Here is a 21,005-nt window from a genome sequence, read left to right as displayed (position 1 = left end):
TCTGTCCTAGCAAACAGGAATTCTAATTAGTTGTGCTTTTTATAGTCCATTTACTTCCTCGGCAAGAGCTTCATATTGATTGTTTCAATAAATAGTTACCAATAAATAAACAGCATGCATGAGATATTCAGGTCTGATCATGCAAGCAGGGCTTGAGGAGCACGGACTTTACCCAATCCAGATGTGATCAACAGAGCCATGGAAGAGCATGCTGTGTGTCCTCAAATACTGCCTTTAATCCAAAATATAAATAAATATTTGATGAAGTACTGTATGTCCCAGGATGAGCTAAGACGTAGAATGGCTCATAGACCTCCAGATTGCAATGCTGTGGTGTTTTCATGGAGGAATAACTCTGTCCTATGTTGCCCATGTGTTTGGGCTGGATGAGAATCTCTTTCATCCCCAGATGGGAGGTATTCTCTGCACTGCAACGGTGAACAACCCCATACATGGATCTGCACTCAGCAAGTAGAATGGTTGTTCACAAATTGAATTTCACCACATAGCACTTCTTCCCTTGACTGAATGGGTCTGAAACTGAGCTGCTGACCCAGTGCCCAGGATTGTGGGCAACCCAACAAAACAACTCACACAGTGGGATGCTGCCAGCTTAGTGTTTCTGCTCCTATTTCCAACTGCAATCATCACCATCCCAATTTTCTTCCCCAGAACTACTCTTTAACCTCTGTGTGCCTCAGTTTCCCAACCTGTGATTGTAAAAAAGCCAGCTTCTGGATTGCACTTGCTACTGGTTGTCAATGGTTGTAAACCCAAGCCTCATCTTTCAGTACTAGTATTAGGATGGCTTCTGATCTCCAACTGTTGGAACGTTCTACTCAGGCTCTTACTACTGAATTTCCACCCTGATGACTGTACTCTGTGATCTCCTTGCAAAAGCTAACCCAGAAATTCATTGTGCTCCTCTTTGGCAGGGTACAGCAGGCCTCGATGGGAGGAATGGAATCAAGGGAGCCAAAGGTGACAGAGGTCTTCAGGGACAGAAGGGGAAGCCAGTGAGTAGCAAGAAAGGATATGGTTAGTTTGGAAGGCAGAAAGAGGCTCCTGGTCTTTCTCAAACCTGAGCTCATTTCTCCTCCCACATCCTGTGTTTCCCATTACTGGAATTAGAAATAAGAGTTCAGGGCGACTCTTTCAAAAAGAGAGATGAAATTTCTGCCTAAACTTCCTAGAGAGGGCTCTAATGCACATCCTGGCCCAGTTTTTAGGAGTCTTCTCTAGATGCCAGTAGAGAATTTATGTATGTATCTCTAGTGGTGCCGTTCAACTTTTCCCATTCACAATGTGTTTTCCTTTGTTACTTGAGAGTTGGGGTTGTTTAACTCCATGTGTAACAGGGGTTATAAGAAAGACAAAGGAAGACTTTTTATTTGGTCCTATGGTAACAAAACAAGGGGGAAAGGTTTTAAACAGAAAATAAAAGTATAGATTTAGATTGGATATGAGGAAGAAATTTTCAATAAGGAGAGTGGAGAAATCCTGGACCAGAAAAGCTGTGGATTTCCCATATGGAAGTCATGTTGGACAGGGTTTAAAACAAGCTGTTCTGTTTAAAGATGTCCCTGCTTATGGCAGGAGTGCTGAAGTAGATGATCTTTAAAGGTCCCTCTCAACCCAAATCATCCAGTGATTCTATGAATCTATGATCTGCAAATTTTCCAGGAGTCCCAAGTGGTTAAAAGAACAAAGAAATGTAAAATGATGCTACCTTTAACCACCAGGGAGGCATTCTTAACCTGTCAGGATGTGTGTTATATGTTTATCTTATTTCATTTCATTTCATTTCATTTTTAGGGAGAAAAAGGTGATCCTGGGATCACTGGAGACATTGGGCGGAAAGGAATAAAGGTAGGAGCTGGGTGAGATCCTATGAAATCTCCATATTCAAAAAACTGTCTGGATGTTGTCCTGGACAGCCATCACTTTATGGCCTTGTTTGAGCAGAATGGTTGGATAAAATGACCTCCAAAGGTCCCTTCCAACCTCAGCCACTCTGTCATCCTGTGAAACAAAGGTTGAAACAGGCAGAGAGGAGAAATCAGACTCCAGGCTGGATGGGGTTCATGGGGAAGGGTCCTGTGGGTCAGGGATATTCTTGCACTAAGGCTAACCAAGTGCACAGTTTTCATCCTACTTGCCTTCACCTTGATACAACATCAATGACTTCCCATGATTTGCTTTCTCCCCAGGGCTTACGTGGGCTGCCAGGACGCATTGGTGCTCCAGGAGCCAAGGGCATCAAGGTGAGCTCAGCCTAGCTCTATCTCCTGCTCTGGTAGCCCCATTTCCAGCAGTCATTCCTATTTCTTACTCGTTACGAGGGTAGCACCATGCTTGAAAAAACCATGCTAGCTCATGCAGAAGACCCTCTGCACAGTGGTGTTGGATTGATGGCTGGACCAGATGATCTTAGTGGTCTTTCCCAACCTTAAAGATTCTATGATTCTATGGCTTGAAGCTCCAGGCTGCAGTATAGAGATATGTGGTCACAGTCTGGGGATTGACACTTCCTTTTTTTTTTACAATCTGAACTCCTTCTGAAATATCCTTCTGGTCTGTGGCTTAGCAACTGCCTGGACTTAATTTGCAATTACTGCCAGGCACATTGCACTGATTGCCAGCACCAGCAGTCCTTTCTCTATAAACAGGGATAATGGCCCTTAATGGTCTTTTTATGAAGGGTTTTGAAGAGCTCAGTAAGATGTAAGGGAACACTTGACAACTGAACCAAGGGGATATATTTTTATTATTAATATTTTCCTTCATCTGCCTTGGCCTATTGGGCAAATTAAGTACTGTTCAGTGGACTTCCCACCTACTTTCACATAAGTGATTATGAAGTCAGGGCAGTCTAAAGTCTGTATCAATCTGAAGTAGGAATTTTCCTGTATTTAGGGTTTCTCCTACCGGAAGTGTCATTATTTCCATACCCTCCACAGTGCCATTTACTCGCCTTGCCATTTTGGAGCTAGTTTTCCCAGTGTTTTAGAGATTGTGTTTGCTTACATCCCATTCATTGATTTTGCATCCATAGGGAGAAATTGGCAGTCCTGGAAAACCAGGAATCCCAGGAGCAGATGGACCATATGGACCAAAGGTGAATACCTAAATTGCACATCTGCCAACAAATGGGAAATTGCCTAAAACCTTTGGGAAACAACCTGTGTAATGTGCTTCTTTCTTTTTGACAGCACAAACAGGGTTATTCTGTATCTAATCCTATAGCCCGACATATATTTGGGTGAAAATTCTTGGACATCTGGGGTTAGGGACCTCTTCACTCAACTCAGCCAACTTCATCCACCCCCACCCAGATGCTTCTCATGCACTACTGCACATGATAAGTAATGGGGCTTTTTAATATGATTACTTTCAGTCTCTTTGAGTAGCACTAGTGCACAGGCTGAGAGATTCTGATGGGTTACACTTAATAAATAATACTGTAATGTGAAGAAGAGGCGGTTTGTTCAGAAAATTGCAACCATGCCAAGTCTGCATCGGCAGTGATTTTATCTTGGCTCCCTCCAGGGTGAACAAGGAGCACCAGGTGATGACGGTGCCTTTGGGATTCCTGGGGAGAAAGGAGAAAAGGTTAGTGCTTACCACACTGCATCGAGCTGCCATTTATAAAAGAATGAATCCCACATCCATCAGGTCAAGTTTACAATATTATGCACTTTATGCATCATAGGTACCCTTTTCAGCGGTCAAATGTCAACTGTCTGGAGCATTAAGGCTGGGACTGCAGGTGGAAAGGGCAGGAGAAGGAGGTCTTCTTAAATTCACCTCCTGCTGATGCATGAAACCCCAGGAGGGTGCATGCTTAGCATGAGGAAAAGCCATCCAGACCTTTGAAGTGGGATGAGTTGTCAGAGTTTATTCAACTCAATGACTTGGACTGGATGATCCTTATGGGTCCCTCCCATCTTGGGATTTTCTGTAGTTCTATGATTTTAACATCACCATACACAGGATGCTGGGCATGCTGCAGAGGAGAGAAAATGGATAACACTGCTGCCTCCTAGGTGCTGTAGACATGGATATGGGAAAAGACAGACTAAAGGAATCTTCTTACATATTTAAAGAAAGTTGGGCATTAGGAGTTGTTGGGCATCATCCTAGAGGGGAGGGACATCCATGTCACCAAGCAATGATGTGCTTTCTGGAAGAGTGGACATGGAAAGCAAAACAGAAGGGTCTCACTGTATAGCCAAGGCCCATGAAGATATTTGGATAATATCTGGTTTGCCTGTCTCTAAAACCACCTGTGCTTGATAAAATCTCTGAACTGCTCTCTACTGCTGATTCTTAGGGGTCAAAGGGAATTCCTGGTTTGGGAGGCTTCAAAGGACAAATGGGATGGCCTGGAAAAGCTGGAGCAGCAGGACCAGATGGACCTCAAGGGCCCCAGGGCAAACCAGGACCACAGGTGAGCAGCAAGGGACGTGATTAAGCAGAGGGTTGCTAGAGTTAGGGTAGTATGGTTAGGTTGTTGTTGGACTTGATGATCTTTAAGGTCTTTTCCAACCTGAGCAATACTATGATTCTATGATTCTTAATGCCATGACACCTGTGCTGTCTGGAAACCCATATACCAATGCTTACAGAGCAACTCCAGCAAGGATCAGCACACAGCTGTGCTTCTCCAAGAGCTGGAGGAGATAAGACACTGCCCTAGACCTCATGGATTTATCTTCCTTGGAGGGCTCTGCTCCAGTTGCCATCCAAGGGGTTGCATCTCACACCCTCATGTGACACAGAACCCCAGATGGATCCCCCCACATCACCATGTATACAGGCTGCCCAGGGATGTGGTGGAGTTGTTGTCCCTGGAGGTGCTCAAAAACTGTGGAGATGTGGCACTTTGAGGGCATGGTTTAGTGGACATGGTGGGAGTGGGTCGATGGTTGGACTTGATCTTAGAGGTCTTTTCCAACCTTAATGATTCTATGATTCTATACATATCCTCCACTTACGAACTGGCACCTGAGGTCTCCCAAACTGAAAGAGGATGGCTGCAACATCTGCTATCTTTCTGTGGGATCTTGGTCAATATACTTCATCTCTTGGTGTATTTATCCCCATAAGTATTTTTTCCTTTCCCCTCTTCCTATCTGCAGTGCAAGACATGACCTCTCAGTGAAGGAAGGAAGGCTGCTAATTTCAAGTTAGCATCAAGTGCACCCCTCCTATTGCTAATTATCTAGGGAGCAGGATGCCCAGGCCCCAGAAGGAGCAAATGGCTTTCAAACCCTGTTTGAAGCCCACTCTTAACAGGTGTCTTTGCATGCAAGACATGCTAGGCATCTTTTGAATGTAACAAAAAGACTTGGAAATGAGACATGCTAATGCTGTTTATGAGTAGGAACATGCTGCCTCCAGATTCTATGGTAATGAAGGGTGTCTTGCTGCTGCCAACACAATGCAGAGGGACAATACTAGAGATTAATGTTAATCATCCACCCTTAGATAGCATCCATTAAGTAACGAAAAGTTTTTCAAGTGGAAGAGGACTGGAAGTGAAAATACCTTTTTCGAGTGGTGAAACTGACTGAGTTTTAGGCTTGAATGAAAGAATATATACATTAATATGAAGGAAGAGAGAACAAAAGAAAAACTGAAGTTGAGTAACTACCTGAAAGATGGACTATGTCAAATAAGCCATCTCAGAGATAGCCTTGTTTTAACTTGCACTGGCCTCACTTGGTGTGACATGTAACACCATTGAGTGATTTGTCCTTAACAAAAGTAAGTCTAAGGAGTTAATCCATCTGTGTGTGTGTATGTAGACAACACGTGTACACATACTGTCTGCAAAATCATAGAATCATTAAGGCTGGAAAAGAAATCAAGGGTCATCAAGATTAACCATCAACCCAACACCACCACGCCCACTAAACCTTATCCCCAAATGCAAAAAAATACTTCATTTTGCTGCCAGATGGGAAGTAGATTGCGCTGTAGTTTGGAGATAAGGAAAAGAAGTAGGAACTCTGGCTTTAATCTTTTATGTACTGCAGATTTATCCCAGCCAAATAATCCAAACTCTCATGGCCACTGCATCATGGTCCTGTGCCAAATTACAAACACGTTTAAAAGCACGATGAACTTAGTCGATGTGCAGCTACATTTGACATTACAGGTCTATGCTGGTGAAGATACATCAGTGAAAAATGTTCTTGCTGTCAAAGGTAGAATTTGGGATTGTTCAGGCACAATTCTGTATGAAGTCCAAATGAGTCTGGACCTCATTAGGTCAACTAGATTCACTGCCATTTTTACAATAAGGGCAGTGAGGCACCTTTACAAGCTGCCCAGTGACATAGAGGATGCCTTGTCCCTAGAGGCATCCAAGGTCAGGATGGTGTGTCTGAGCACCTGACTGAGCTGTAGATGTCCCTATTCATTGCAAGGGAGTTGGACCAGATGGCCTTTAAAAATCCCTTCCAACTCTAAAGCCTTCCAACTCCAACTGGAGCCTAGCAGAGGATTGGTTAAAGGTATCTGTGCAGGTTTGTTGATTATTAACCAAAAGAATGTCATGTGTTGAGAAAGTTTGTAACCAGAACACAAGGAATACCAAATGCTGGGGTTTAAGTCCTAGGGAAGAATTAAGGAAGGTGGTGGAGCCAAGTCCGTGTTGTAGTGATAATCAGGTTGATCGTCTGTATTGTGTCCTGTGGCATCAAATAAAGGCTTGATTCAGAACAGCCTGAACATAGAGGAAGCTTTGGGACTCCAGCATTGCTCAGCAGCTACAGCTGAATCCCACGCTGTGTTTCATCATGAAACCATGGGTGATTATTGGAAGAACTGTCCTTACAGCGGGCAAAGTATAGAAATCCCCTTTCTAGAACACTGAAGTATGGGCCAAATCCAGCCCCAGACCATTGCTCTTTCCTTCCTCACTCCCCGGGCTGCACCTTGTCATGAAAAATTTATCGAAAGAATCACACAGAGGAGGAAGGAGCCAAAAGTATGAGAGCCCTTCATGCATGTTTAAAAAGGCTGGAAGTTTTTAAATTAGCATTTACAAGCACTGCATGCTCAGAAAGCCAGGTATGAGATAATAAATGACTTTCATTTAGACAGTGATTAACGAGAGACTATGAGATGCCACTTTCTACACTCACAACATCTACTTGTCTTTTCCCTAAATAAGAAGAGAAATCCGCTGGGTTTGAACTGTTTCTAATGTGAGAGGGTGTTATCTTACTCTGCAAGTCCTTCTCCTCCTGCTGAGACTCTGCTTCTTAAATTAGTGCTGAACAAAGAGCTGGAGAAAGAAAACTTCTGCCCCATAGCATTTGCCCTTTCTGAAGGTTGTTGGCTATAAGGAGATCCTTGTGGTTGCCCACATGGGGCAGATGGTGCAAAGTCCAGGGTTCTGTCTCATCACATCTGATCTGTTTGGAGATCCAGAGGACTCTTCAATTCCTCTACTGATCCCCACACTGAGCTTTAGGGGAAATACCCCAAGTTGTGTCATGAAAGATCTCCAGAGATTGTCCCAGTACTGCTAATGGAGCTGTTCTCATCTTCTCTAGGGTCCACGAGGGAGAAGAGGAAGACCTCAGCTCTGCCTCAGAGGTCCTCCAGGCATGGATGGGCAAAAAGGAGTAATGGTCAGTATGAGGATGAGCCATCCTTGTGTCCTGGTGAGGGAGCCTGCACCAGCCCTCTGACACACGCTTTGTCTCCCTGCATGTGGATGATACCATTCCTTCCTGCTCACTGATAACCCTTAAATTTATGAGAAAACACGTGAGCATTTTTCCCCATCTCCATTTCTAGAGCATCCTTTCCTCTCTAAGGTGCACTTATTCTTGGAGCGTTTAATGTTCAATTTACTGAGCTTTTGTAATGACTTAAGTGTTTTTAACAGGGTGAAAATGGTCCAGCTGGTCAGAAAGGAGAAAAGGGAGATCCTGGTCTTTCTGTGAGTACTTTAGTCTAAGATTTCATCGTGTTACACAGGGCTGAATAGAGAAAATAGGGCAAAATGCCCCTAAGAAGCGTAAGGGAGGAGGGAAATGATGAGAAATAAATTCATGCAGAGAATATCCGGGAAATGAGAGTGTTGGCCTTTACCCAGACATGGGTCAGATTTGCATGGGCTGAAGCAGGAGCAGTGTGCTAGGCAGCACACTGAGAGTGCAAACAATGACCCAGAGCTTGGGGCATATTTCTCCTCTTCCATCCTTACCGTGTTTTTTCAAACTCATGCTTGGCAGATAGGATTGATACCATGCTGTATTTGCATCTTTTCAGTGTGTAGATATCTGGCACTATTAGTTTTATAATAGATGTTAATGGTAAGGGTGTCCTATGAATGGGATACTGAGTTAAGATAAGCTTTCTATACAACAAATGCCCCGAAATTTGTCATCCTGAAAAAACAGTGACCATATCATACAAAGTTGCATTAGGATGCCTGCCACTGGACATGCAGGATGCTCAACTTAAACTCACAGAATCATAGAACCATATGAGTTGGAAGGGACTTTAAAAGGGCATTTAGTCCAATTCTCCTGCAGTGAAAAGAGACATCTACAGCTTGATCAGGTGCTCAGAGCCTGGTCCAGCCTGACCATGAATGTCTCAAAGTATGGGGCATCCACACACCTCTTGGCAGCACATTCCAGTGCCTCAATACCCTTATCGTAAAAACAGGTTGATGGTTGGACTAGATGATCTTAATGGTCTTTTCCAACCTTAATGATTCTGTGATTCTATGAAGAGAAGTCTGGCTGGGACATAATCATAGAATATCCCCACTTGGAAGGGACCCACAAGGATCCCTGACTCCACACCACCTAAACCCTATGTCTGAGAGTGTTGTCCAAGCACTCCTTGAGCTCTAACAGCTAGGTGCTGGGCCCACTATCCTTGGGAGCATGCTCCATGCCCATCATCCTCTGATGCAGAATCTTAACATGAGAAGGCTGTAGGGCCACCATTAAGGAGTTCTAGGCCACCACAAGGTGATTGTTGGCAGCCATGAGGCCTCTCCTCATCCTCTTCTGCTCTGGGCCAAACAAACCTAGGGACCTCAGCCACTCGTCACACATCTTGCCCTCCAGAGCCTTCTCCACCTTCAGATCCCTCCTTTGGGTGCTTTCCAATCGTTTTATGTTTTTATTCTATTGTGGCACCCAAAACTGCAAAGAGTGCTCCAGGTGAGGTTGCACCAGCAGAATGGGAAAGAAAAAGCTGAGGGAGATGGTGCAGGGGTAGAAAATCTCTATTAATCATTTTTTTTCTCCCTGTGGCACAGGAGGAAGAGGTGAAGGAGGTGGTCAGGAGCGAAATGAGAGGCCAATGTGGTAAGTCAGCTGGCGAGCTGCTGGCAGCGACTAAATTGGAGTAATTTGAGTGGCAGCACATGCTTGCTCGACCCAGCAAATATCACCCCATTAACAGTGAGCAGAGATGCGTCACCTCGCGTCTACTTGGAGATGAGTGTGGGCTTTTGGGCTGCAGAGTCTCTGCTGTAACCCTGACCTCCTAGTCACACTTTAAATCTTTCCCTTTAAAACCTCTGTTTTCACGTTTCCTTTAAAACCTCTGTCTTCACGTTTCTTCCCTGGTGGTTTTGTCAGCAAAGCTTTCCTCCCCGCTCATCTCCATTTCCCCACTGATTGGTGAAAGGTTCTGGGTCACGGGGGAAAGTTTGGAGATAAACTTTGGAGATAAATGGGGGAAATTTTGCTTGATAACAACACTTTAATTCCTCTCTGCTTCATGGCACTTCTTGACACCTCTTCAGTGAAAGCAGAAGAATAGAATCATTAAGGCTGGAAAAGACCTCTAAGATCATCCAGTCTAACTGTCCACCAATACTGCCCACTAACCATGTCCCTCAGTGCCAAATCTCCTCGTATTTTGAACATCTCCAGGCAAGTGACTCCACCAGCTCCATGGGCAGCCTGTTCCAGATCTGTCAACCAAGACCAGAAGGTGACAAAAAAAATAGTGGGGAAGACCACATTTTGGGATTTTTTAAACCCCAAACCCCCACATCACAAAGGTTTTTGGCTTTTGTGGTTGTTGCTTCCTTGCCCTGCAAAGGTCCAGCAGAGCTGCCCAACTCTTTCGAGCATTCCTATGGCCAAAGAGGATTGGAGGTCACCACTGCACTTGCCAAGATGATTAAAATGGAATCACGCTTGTTTCTGACATTAGGAAACATCTGAATGTTTTAAGGGGTAGAAATCGAATATAACCCATGAAAGCATGTGCTGCCAATAACAATAATCATTTCATTTAAAAAAATTCTTTCCAATGGCCAAAAAAGAAAAAAAGAAGCAGCAAACAAACTCTGCCCTGTCTTCTCTTTGCAGATTGTGGAGATGAGCTGGGAAGGATGCTTGTGGAAAAGGGTAAGTCTGCTGATATCCATACTGAAATACATGGGAGTGTGCTCTGTCTTAGAGGATGTTTCTCCTTACCCCTAGACTGAGTGAAAAGATATCATTAAATACCTTTTTCTGAGTTTCAACATGGAAAATGACCCTGGATCACCAAACGTTTTTAGGTCCCAGCTTTTAGGAGGGCTATTTCTTGAGGGAAATGGTGAAACAGGGTTAAGAGAAAAGCCAAGAGGTCACCAATTTCCACCCTGTACTGCAAGACAGAATAAAACATTCCATCTCCTGCTTTGGAGTCCTATTTCTTATGGTCCATGTCATCTGGATGGTTAATCTGCTGATATTTAGGAGACTCCACATTCAGAATCATAGAATCTTAGAATATCCTGAGTCAGAATGCACCTATAAGGATCATGGAGTCCAACTCCAACATTTGGCCAAGGGCTTATCCTCTCTGCTGAATTAAAGAACACTTAGAAGAGTCACTTTCTGGGTGGGCAGTGCCCAGGGTGATGCATCCAACCTCAGGAAAGGTATGCGTGGATGTATCTTACACTCTGTATGTCATCATGGGAAGTTTTTGGGCTTTGTAACATGAGGGCATTACTGACTTGGATGGCACCAGACACTCTCCTTGCAGCCACTGCAGTTAGTCTTTCCCTACCTGTTCAGTGCTTAAAACAGGCATAATCAAAGGATGAGCAGCAGCTTGCCTCTAAAATGAATATACCTTCTCCAGAAATGGATTTGCTTTAATTTTTCCTCCATAATTGTTTGTTGTTGTTGTTGTTGTTGTTGTTGTTGTTGTTGTTGTTTTAGCCTTCATAGCACATTGTTTCATAGTATATAAAGCAGAGCATTTCACAAAGGCAGGGACTTACTAAACAGAGAGATGGGTCAAGAAGCAAATAGCCAAGCTGCTTGGCAGCAACCTTGCTCTGGTTGTGCTGAGCCAATGTAATCACAGACACACGGAGCAGATGGGGACTCCCTTGGCATGGGACATTCCCAATTACATTAGGAACAATATAGTCCTTTCCAAACTCTGCGTCCCCCTCTCCTGCTCTGTATTTAGAAAGCAAAGCTATCAGGGTAGAGGTTTCTCCCTGGTATTATCCATGGCCCCATCCCTGGGATCCTGCCCTTGCATTGGCCTCTACTTGCTGCTGTAATAAATCAGGGCAAATGAATCCTGCGTGCTGAATGCTCTTGGACACGGAAGCCTCCGTGCTCCTACAAAAAAAAAACCTTTGGTGAAATGTTTTGCATTCATAACTCGGATGTTACCCAAGGGCTCTGTGTGTTATCCAGATGCTCAGCCAGAAGCACATCGTCCTGTCTCCAACTCATGTTCAAGGCATCTTTTTAGAAATAGCAGTAAGTTTGCAAAGCCAGATCAAAACCACAGTGGACATGCTACAGAGTTGATATGGAATGGATTCAGTTTGCTGGTCCACATTGCTTTAAAACATGTTTCTGGGTCAATTTTGCACAGCCAGGCTCCATTAGATCTACCACACTGTAGTTTCCAACCCTGTACATACGTAAAGCCAAAACTTCATAAAAGACCTGCCCTGCTAACATGCTGCCCATCCACCAAGAAGACTGGCACAGCTCAACGTGTCATGAAGATGCTACAGGTCCCACAGACCTTTAATTATAGCTTTGATCAGAACTCCATCCCAAATGACACTGTGAACACAGCCATGGAGGTACCAATGAGATCCATCACTCCTTGGGAACAGTTTCCTTTAAAACCAACCTTTATTCTGAGTAAGTTTAACATATCCCAGCCTTCCTTGGGAAGATGGGAGACAGTATGATTTGTCTATAAGCTCTTGCCCTTCTTTACAGCTTATATGATTTGAAAAATGGTTTCCTAATCTGACGCCATACCTGTGAGTCTGTGAGTTTTTGAAGGTGCAACATTGAGTTGTGACTTTTCTCCCATACTAGTAGTCACTTTGTTGAACTACAATTTTTTTTCTAAGCATAAGAGCTCAGCTGTCAAACTGTGGTGCCAGATTTCATCATCACTGACCCAGCAATTAAATCCACAGGCCTGGGAGCAATTGAACTCAAGAGGCAGCTTCAAGGGTATTTTCAGCCTCAAAAACACCCTGGAAGGGATGGTGAAAACTGGGAGGAAATGCCTAACAAAACCCAGAGCATGACCACATGGATGACACCATCAGAGTCCTTCCTGGAGACACCTTCTCTTACGACAGGTAAGTACAGCTGCCTGGCTGATTGCTTTTGAGCTTTTCTATCATGGGAGATGATGTCTTCACCTCTCCCAGAACACAGCATGAACCCAGTGCTGAATTCCTTTCCTCTGTGTTAGAAAGGACACAGATATGGGATTTCCAACAAGGGCTCCTACATGAGATCCCCCGTGTTTCTCTGTGACTCAGAGGTGAGATCATCCAACACTCCAGTGTGTGGGTGAGGGAAATGCCAAACACACGTGGCACCATTGGAGATCACCACCTACCAAAGAACACATTTTTAAGTGCTGGAAGAAAGCAGCCAACATTTTCAGGCTGATGCTGTCCCCCTCATGTCCTTTGCAACTTCTAGTAAGGCTTTCTATCAGCCAAAAATTGCATCTTTGAGACCAAACACTCGAGCTATTACAGACTATTTCTGCCCAGGGCCTCATGAACATATTAATGGGTAAAACTCATGATTGCAGCTAATGGAAAAACAACTGGCTCTATTTCTCACCCTTTATGTTGGCCAAGAGAGAGGGGGAGACAGAACAACCAAGGTCCTGCTCTGCAGATGCATGCAGTACAGTCCTGTCTGTACAGAAGTGGAAAGATGTTATGGCCTGGCCTGCAGGCACAGATAGGATGAATCCCCAGTTTGCTCCAGGACCACTCTGGGATTAACTGGGATGGTGTCCTGGGAGAAAAGCCCAGGAGACAGATCTGTTGGGTACCAGGAGATCCATTAAAGCTTGGCTAAGAATGACCATCTCTCCAGAGAAAAGACAGGATGGGGCAGTTTCAGCTTAATTTCAGATCATCAACCCTTTTTTTCTGTGAACCACTGTTATGAGCATTAGAGTGAGGAACATCTTTGCTCAGTCATGGAGACCTGATGACCCATCAGATCCCTTCAGCAAATACAAGTCTTATACCTCCTTCTATCGCCATGGGCTAATAACTCATGGGTGGCTTTTCTGGGATCTATGGGCATCCCTGTGCCGTGCACACTAAATGGAGGTGAGCAAAGCCTTTGATATAATTGATTTTAGGAGTTTCTGAGCATTTCTGCCCTGAATCTTGGCAGCAAGATGGAAATTACCTTCACCAAATGTGACTCATATGAACCACCTTCCCACATATCCATCACATCTTCAGACCACTCCGCATTCACCCATGGTCCTTCTGACTTCATCTGCGACATTTGCCTTTTAGTCTTGATTTTTGGGAGATAGAGAGTGAAAGCACTGTGCAGAAATGGTGGTGGACAGGAATAGGGCGATTATGGGCTTGCTTATGAACTGCTTTCTTCACTCAGTACTCAAAGTCCAAACATATTGCAAGAAAGTGCAGTAGAGGAGGGGAGAGTTGAGTCTCACTTCTTCCAGTTCAGTAAACATTCAGATGTTTACACCACGACTTCTCAGATTTTGTCAACAGGAGGAGGAGGGTTGAGTTGTATGAAGGGAGCAGCCCTGAGGGGAGCAGTCACTGATTCAGCTCAGAGAGATAGGTATTGATAGGGCAAGATGCATTCTGAAAGACAAATGATTTGGGCAATCAATTCTGCTACTTTGGAATATATTTAAAAAGTGTGACTCCAATAATACATACTTTCAAACCTCACAACAAGTGGCAGCCTACACAGGTTGTTGACCTACATTTTAAATATCTTTACCTTTATTACACATGATGGTACTTTCCTGAGCTCTGGAAAGAGTTTTAAGTCAAACCTAGTGATGATTATCTCATTTTTTTCCCCATGTAATCCTCTAAGGAACAAATAATCCCCACATATCCAGCTAAACCTGAAGCTGGCCTCAACCATCTCCGCTTTCCTCTTGCCCATCACTCAAACTCTCACCTAATATCTGTGCTGCATTTGGGAGACGTCATCCATCTGGCTTTAAACTCACTTTATATCAAGGCAGTGTTTGGGATCGGGGCGGTTTGAGATCGGCAGAGCGTACCACATGTTATTGAATCACAGCTGCCGCCGTCGCCAGCCGACAATCCCATTAAAGCCTGGGTCTGAGGCAGGAGGGCCCATAAATCGCTCCACTAAGTGATGAGTGCCGATAGGCGCTGGAAATGTTAACAGGATTCTGCAGTCGGAGGGTTATTACTGCCAGATTACAATCGCCGCTGGCTTTTCAAAGCTTCCAGATTTACAAAACTCCAGCCTGACATTTATCTCCTGCAAGCAACCACAAATACTTCCATTTTCTCTGACTAACACCCAACCTTTTTGACTGAGTTGTTTAATACCATTAAGAATTTTATTGCTGCCAGTTCTTCCCCCTGCCTCACCAATAACTCCATGACATTTATTAAGGGAACTTGATAGCCAGCAGAAAGCCATGTAAGGCTCCAATGATCAATATTTAAATGATGGCTAATTTGTTTGCGTGCCCTTATTATGTGTGATTTCCTTTTGCTTCCCCAGCAGCTTCCAGTGTGCAGCCAATAAGAGGTCTTCCTTTGTACAAGCGCCGAGAAGCTCACGATCAATTACCAGGTGAAATAAACTGAATTAAGTGACATTTAGGGAAGTCACTACTCGGGTGGGAAGTGCTTTTTGGCTCTGAGATCAAGGGGATGTGGGGCTGAAAAAGCTACACACGCCAGCAAGCAGAGGTTCAAATCTCAGCTTCATGCTTGGCTTAAAGTAGCTGCATTCGTTCTGGTAGTGAACAAAGTAGGGGGTGATTTCAGACCATTCTGTGTTGTCCAACCATACCAAAAAAAAGTGCAGGGTGACAGCTTCCTGTGCAATGTCCCCGGAAGCAACCAACCCTACAGTAAGGAGCTTTGTGCTTATCCCACTACGGGAATCCACCCTTGGTCCTTGCTGCCCCTTTTGCTCTTCCAACCTCATTGTGATGACTGTGGGACAATGGGAGCCGTTGCACCAGCCCCATGTGTTTGTCCAAGGTGGTCTTTTCTCACCTAAATCCCACATGTGAGTGGTTGTGGGGTGTCTCCCTGCAGCCCCCTGCCTACAGCCAATGGACGAGGGCTCCTGTCGACACTACACCCTGCGCTGGTACTTCCACCCAGCAGCAAAAGCCTGTCGACCCTTCATCTTTGGGGGATGCCAAGGGAACAGCAACCGCTTTGAAACCAAAAGGAAGTGTGAACGGCTGTGCAAAATCTCAGCAGGTGAGAAATCCACTAGGCTCTCTGATCCTCCTCCTAGGAGGAAGCAGGAAAACACATCCAGGATCTGTCCGCCTCCATTGCCTTATGGTGTGCCACCAAGGACCCAGGCTGCAAGCTGCAGCAGGACGAGGGCAGCTCTGCTACTCTGCTTCTTTTAATAAGCCAGGATGATAGAAGGATGATTTGGAGCAGCATGCGAGGATGGCGGTGAGGTCAGATGAAAAAGGGAGAAGGAGGAGAAGCTGTTCCTTTCACCTGTAGGGAAAAAGGATGTTTTCAAGGCAGAGTTGCCACTTTCTATGGCAGCAAAGGCCTTGAGGAGGCCAATTTGCCCATAGACTTCTCCGGATGGGCTGCCCAGCTGTTGTAGCTTTTGACATACCCTTCCCGCCCAGGCAATCCTATAACCTTCTCCATCCATACATCCAAGTTTCACTTGGAGTGGTGCCTCTAGTTTGAAAGTCTGCTTCTCCTCTTGCTCCCAGTGGACTCCCCACTCAGATCCCCTCCAGCCCATCCTGAAAGCTCCTGAACATCTCCTTCCTTGAGCTTGATAAAACACAGGGTGGACATGGGGGTGAGGTGGAGGGTCCATACAAGCACCAGTGGAAGATTTCCTTGGGGGCATTCAAGGCCAGGTTGGAGGGGGATCCTGAACAGCCTGATCTGATGGCTGGCAATCCTGTCCATGGTGGGAGAGTTGGAATGAGACGATCATTAAGGTCCCCTCCAACATAAGCTATTCTATGATTGTATGAAATTAGCTCCTCCTGGCCCTGACAGTAATGCAAATGCTACGGCTGCCAAGCAATACATGAGCTGCAGCTGAAATGCTTTCCTAGAAAGGTGCTCCTCTCTCAGCCTTTTCTTTAAATGGAAGAAATCCTTCTGGGCAGCAGAAGAAATGTATTAGTTCTCCAAAACAAATAATACAATAATGATTTTGATGAGGTTCATCTGCTAGTTGGCACTCACTTAGCCTGGCTAGTGCTCACATTTACTGGTCTGTCTCTTTGCAGTGCACCACACCTGGGGAAGTCACTCTCAGTGCTTTAAATCCCTGAGTAAGAAATGAGCTGCTTCATGTCCAATGCTGCAAGCCTGGGGCATGAGCATTAAATGAGCATATAGGCTCCCTGTAGTAGCTGTAGATATCTTCAGCTCCATATCTCCCTTTATAGAGAGAAGCAGCCACTGTGGAGTAATAGTCCTACAAAACCAGGCCAAGTCAGTGTCCTCCATGAACCACCATAAGGGTAGAGAAGCACTGGAAGAGTTTGCCCAGAGATGTGGTAGATGCTCCATCCTTGGAGACATTCACGGTCAGGCTCGGAGCTCTGAGCAACCTGATCAAGCTGTAGGTATCCCTGTTCATTGCAGGGGAGTTGGATTATATGACCTTTTGGGGTCCCTTCCAACTTGAATGATTCTACAATGATTTTATGATTTCTCCTCACTGACCCTGAAGAGTTCCTAAAGCTGACCTGGATCAGGATTTGCTGTATCAATGTCTGGCATGTCACAATGTGACCAGGCATGGACATCCCATGGCGTCAGAGACCTCCTGAGCCTCTCCAGACAGGGGAGGTTCAAAATAAAGCCCATGCCACACCTAACCTCCAACATCCTCTTTGTTTTCTCTTTCCTTGCTTTCCGACACCAGTCAGAGGGAGGTGATCAGCTGCAGTTGCCATGCATAAATCAAAGATAAATGAAGCTGCAAGAAGTTTCTCTGGGACATTTTGGAGGCTTAACAAGCAAGACAAGCCATTCAACATGAAGAAGAAGCAATGTTGGAATACTTGTAATCATGATTAGGAAACAAAATGGTATGAAGAGAGGGAATCATCTGAGTGCTCAGGAAAGCCCAGAGGCTCACAACTGTACTCTTTGTCCTGCAGCATGACTGTGCAAATCCAGGTGACACCTACCATGAGTTTATTTTTGTAAAATAAAAGTGTGTTAATGCTGCTGAGTATCGTTTCTAGCTCATAATTCAACTCGGGACCAGTGACCCTTTTAAGAAAAGCAGATAGAATAGTGGAAATTTCCATTGCCCAGTGTCCAATCAAGTGAGTAGATTGAGCCCCATCCTATGGCAGACAAACTCCCCTTGGTCTTCAGCAAGTCCAATTTCTCTGTCTCAGATTGTATGATAAGAAAGCAAATGAACTTCTCCCTACAGATGCCATCTCCATGTCTTCAAGGAGAGACGTGGAGATCAAGTGGGAGGGTAAACCTTTGGGTTTTGGAGTCCCTGTGGGCCCAGATTAGAGGGGTCCTGTCCAGTAACATCTCCTCCACGTGCATATCATGGGACAACATGGACTCCTGGAAGGGACAAAGCAGATCCAACAGCGTGAAAGTCTCTCCTGTGTCCTCAAATACTCATAATTTGCCAAAGCAACCACAAAAGTGGAAGATTCTGTCTTCTACAAGAGTGAAAAAAGCACTGTCGTGATGCATCGAGGCAGGAAATGTGGTGCCTGAAAACAACACCACTCACTGCATCATGTCTTCAAGGATTGCACTGGGGATTGCCTTTCTTCCTCCAAACAGCCTTGGTGAGAATGTAATGGTTAAATGAGGATTTATGGTGGTGAGAAACTGGGGGAAATAAATAGGAAATTATCAGGGGTGTTTATTAAAAGGTTGAGCTCAGATTTCCCAGGCTGAGCAGGGTTGCCTCGTTGCTACAGGTAGAACAGCAGGATTTCCCTTGCCCACAATGTCCCAGGTTCCAAGGAGAGTTTAGCAGAAAAATCTGGGTTTTTCATTCCTTCTGCAACCAAAATAATAGATAATAATAAATAGATAGATAGATAGATAGATAAATAGAATTTGGTAAAAGCTGGAAACAAGAGAAGTGACATTTTCAGACTAACGTTTCCAGTCTCTCCTGTACTTCGGCAAGACAAAAAAACATTCAGGCACTGCATCACAGCAAAAGAAAAAAAAAAGAAAAAGAAATTCCCTCAGAGTAGAAACAAAATGTTCCTGGCTGAGCAAAATATTGGCTGCAGCCTCATCCAAATTAAAGCTTTGCTGTGTTTCCAGGTGAGGCCACAGCATAAAGCGATGTTTCTGGGGTGCCCGGCTGTGCAGGTGCTGCAGCCCAGGAGATATTGGACTGAGAAAGAACAGTCACCATGCACAGGTAGGAAAATTCATCTTTAGGTGGAAACTTGCCAAGGGGAACAATGTGTTGAAATGCCACAGTTTTGCAGAGCAAACATTTCAGAGCCTTGAAAGAGATGGAGAAAAGGGACTTGGATGTAGGAAGGGCACCTGTATAGCAGTTCATCCACACTGACCTGAGCTGGGATGTATCTAGCTGCAACATCCCGTGCCCTGAGTCATAGAATCATAGAATCATTTGAGTTGGAAGGGGCTCTTACAGGACATCTGGTCCAACTCCCCTGCAATGAACAGGGACATGGAATGATCCTTCCTGATGCAAACCAGCCCACAGCTGGATTGGAACAAAAAATATTTATATGGGCAGATCAAAAACAAGGCAGGAAGATTTCCTCCATCCCTTGGCTTCTCCCCGAGTGGCCCCAGGCCCACATTTCTTTGTCCACCTATCAATTTTACCAGGGCATTGGAGAACAGGAGGGTGTATTTCTGTGGGCCAGCAAAGCACTTGGCAGACATGTTATGCTGACATCAAGTCTGAGGAGAAGATAAGCAATGGTAATTGCATGAAGATAATTTTTATTGCTGTGAATCAGCAGCACAGTGATGGTCAGGAGGCAGCTGTGGGTGAGACAATGGACCTGGGACCATGGATGTGGGACCATGGACACAAGATCTGGTACCTACCTGAGAACACAAAGGATTCCCAGAATTTCTCTTTCTGCCTCATTATTCCCAGGACACTGAAGGAATGGGACAAATTTTTGCTCTTGAGTCTACTGCCATCAGCTTAAATAGGGCTTCGTCTCCTCACAGAGAGTGCAGAATTTCTTGGCAGTTTTGAGTTCCATGCTTGGCCAGGAGAGAGCATATCTCAAACCTAAATTTTGTGGTCGAATTGGCCAGGCTGGATGGGGCTTTGAGCAACCTGGTCTAGAGGGAGGTGCCCCTGCCTATAGGAGGGAGGTTGGAACTAGATGATCTTAAAGGTCCCTTCCAACCCAATTCATTCCATGATTCTACGATTTAGCTCCCTGATTTCATGGTTAAGGAGAGGGGCAGAGCCTCCTGGGGCTGATTTTGCTCAGGACTTTTCATCATAAACCATGCTGACAATACAGGTCAAAGCAGCAGCTCACCAGGCAGATGGGAGATTTAATCCAGTCTTCAAAGCAGCCTGGAAGAGCTGGGGAGTGGAAGCCAGTACTGTAGGCAAGTGTATAATATCAAGCTGTTCAGTCCTCTGCTGGGTGTATTAAATGTAGTTTGAATTTCCCATCAGTGCTCTGTGAGCTTAGGCATAATGGGAAATTGATAACTTGATTTTTTTTTTTTTTTTTTTAATACATCTAACCTTAAACATTTATTATTGATTTGCCATCTGAACTGTTTTGGCAGGGCCAAAATATTACCGGAATGCCTCTTCGGTGTTTCCTTGGAAATGTCACGTCACTCTAATTGAGTTTCTTGAAATGATTTGATTGTGGGGTCGGGGAGACTTTTAGGGCCGAGTGATTTGCTGGCAAGCTGTTGGCTTTCCAGGTGCAGGGAGTTGGGGCTGCTCCAAACGGGGCAAAGCCAGAAGATTCCTGAACATCACACGTTGGAGAACGGCCATAAAAAGCGAAGAGCATAGGAGGAGAGATGCACGTTTGGGTTTTAATTAACATAAAGTCAGCTTCAATAATCCTCGTGGAGTTTGCAAAGTGCTGGGTGATTTTAGAGCATGGGTGGCCCCACTGCTCCTTTTGCAGCTGTGAAGGTGCATGGGCTATATGGCCATATGTGCACCGATAGCTCAAGCACACTCAGCCTCTTAGCATTGGGATTTCAGCTCTGTCTGGCACATCAGGCCAGCAAAGCCTTGCAAGGAGGTGCAGGGAGGAGAAACTTGCCTGATCGAGGTATCCAAAGTCAGCAGGTAGTTCCTTAGCAACCTTGACAAAAGAAAATGGACCGTGAGAAATGAAGAGGCTGGACTGGAGTAATTGAGTAATTCAGTAATGATACAGCCCTTGAAACGGCCACAATGACAGCCAAGACCCGAGCATCATCCAGCATCCTCTGGCCTTGCTGGCAGATGAAAGCAGACAGGTTGTTTGGG

The 21,005-nt window shown here is 44.9% G+C and overlaps 1 protein-coding gene across 1 annotated transcript in view; it reads left to right on the top strand.

Annotated features, from left to right (window-relative positions):
* The window catches only part of LOC125688321 (collagen alpha-1(VII) chain-like), a 96,474-nt gene extending 78,797 nt beyond the window's left edge, over window positions 1-17,677 (top strand). Inside the window, exons 75-88 of the mRNA XM_048934306.1 lie at window positions 936-1,016; window positions 1,816-1,869; window positions 2,211-2,264; window positions 3,056-3,118; window positions 3,550-3,612; window positions 4,334-4,450; window positions 7,569-7,646; window positions 7,907-7,960; window positions 9,299-9,347; window positions 10,365-10,403; window positions 12,452-12,619; window positions 15,048-15,119; window positions 15,593-15,763; window positions 17,427-17,677. Coding sequence (XP_048790263.1) covers window positions 936-1,016; window positions 1,816-1,869; window positions 2,211-2,264; window positions 3,056-3,118; window positions 3,550-3,612; window positions 4,334-4,450; window positions 7,569-7,646; window positions 7,907-7,960; window positions 9,299-9,347; window positions 10,365-10,403; window positions 12,452-12,619; window positions 15,048-15,119; window positions 15,593-15,763; window positions 17,427-17,440 — 1,077 coding nt within the window. The 3' untranslated portion in view covers window positions 17,441-17,677. The remainder of the gene's footprint in view (window positions 1-935; window positions 1,017-1,815; window positions 1,870-2,210; window positions 2,265-3,055; window positions 3,119-3,549; window positions 3,613-4,333; window positions 4,451-7,568; window positions 7,647-7,906; window positions 7,961-9,298; window positions 9,348-10,364; window positions 10,404-12,451; window positions 12,620-15,047; window positions 15,120-15,592; window positions 15,764-17,426) is intronic.
* The last annotated feature ends 3,328 nt before the right edge of the window (window positions 17,678-21,005 follow it).

This window comes from Lagopus muta, chromosome 1 (genome assembly GCF_023343835.1).
Source record: "Lagopus muta isolate bLagMut1 chromosome 1, bLagMut1 primary, whole genome shotgun sequence".
Lineage (NCBI taxonomy): Eukaryota > Metazoa > Chordata > Aves > Galliformes > Phasianidae > Lagopus > Lagopus muta.
The sequence above is the reverse complement of the archived record's forward strand: the minus strand, read 5'-3'. Positions and strand labels throughout refer to the sequence as shown.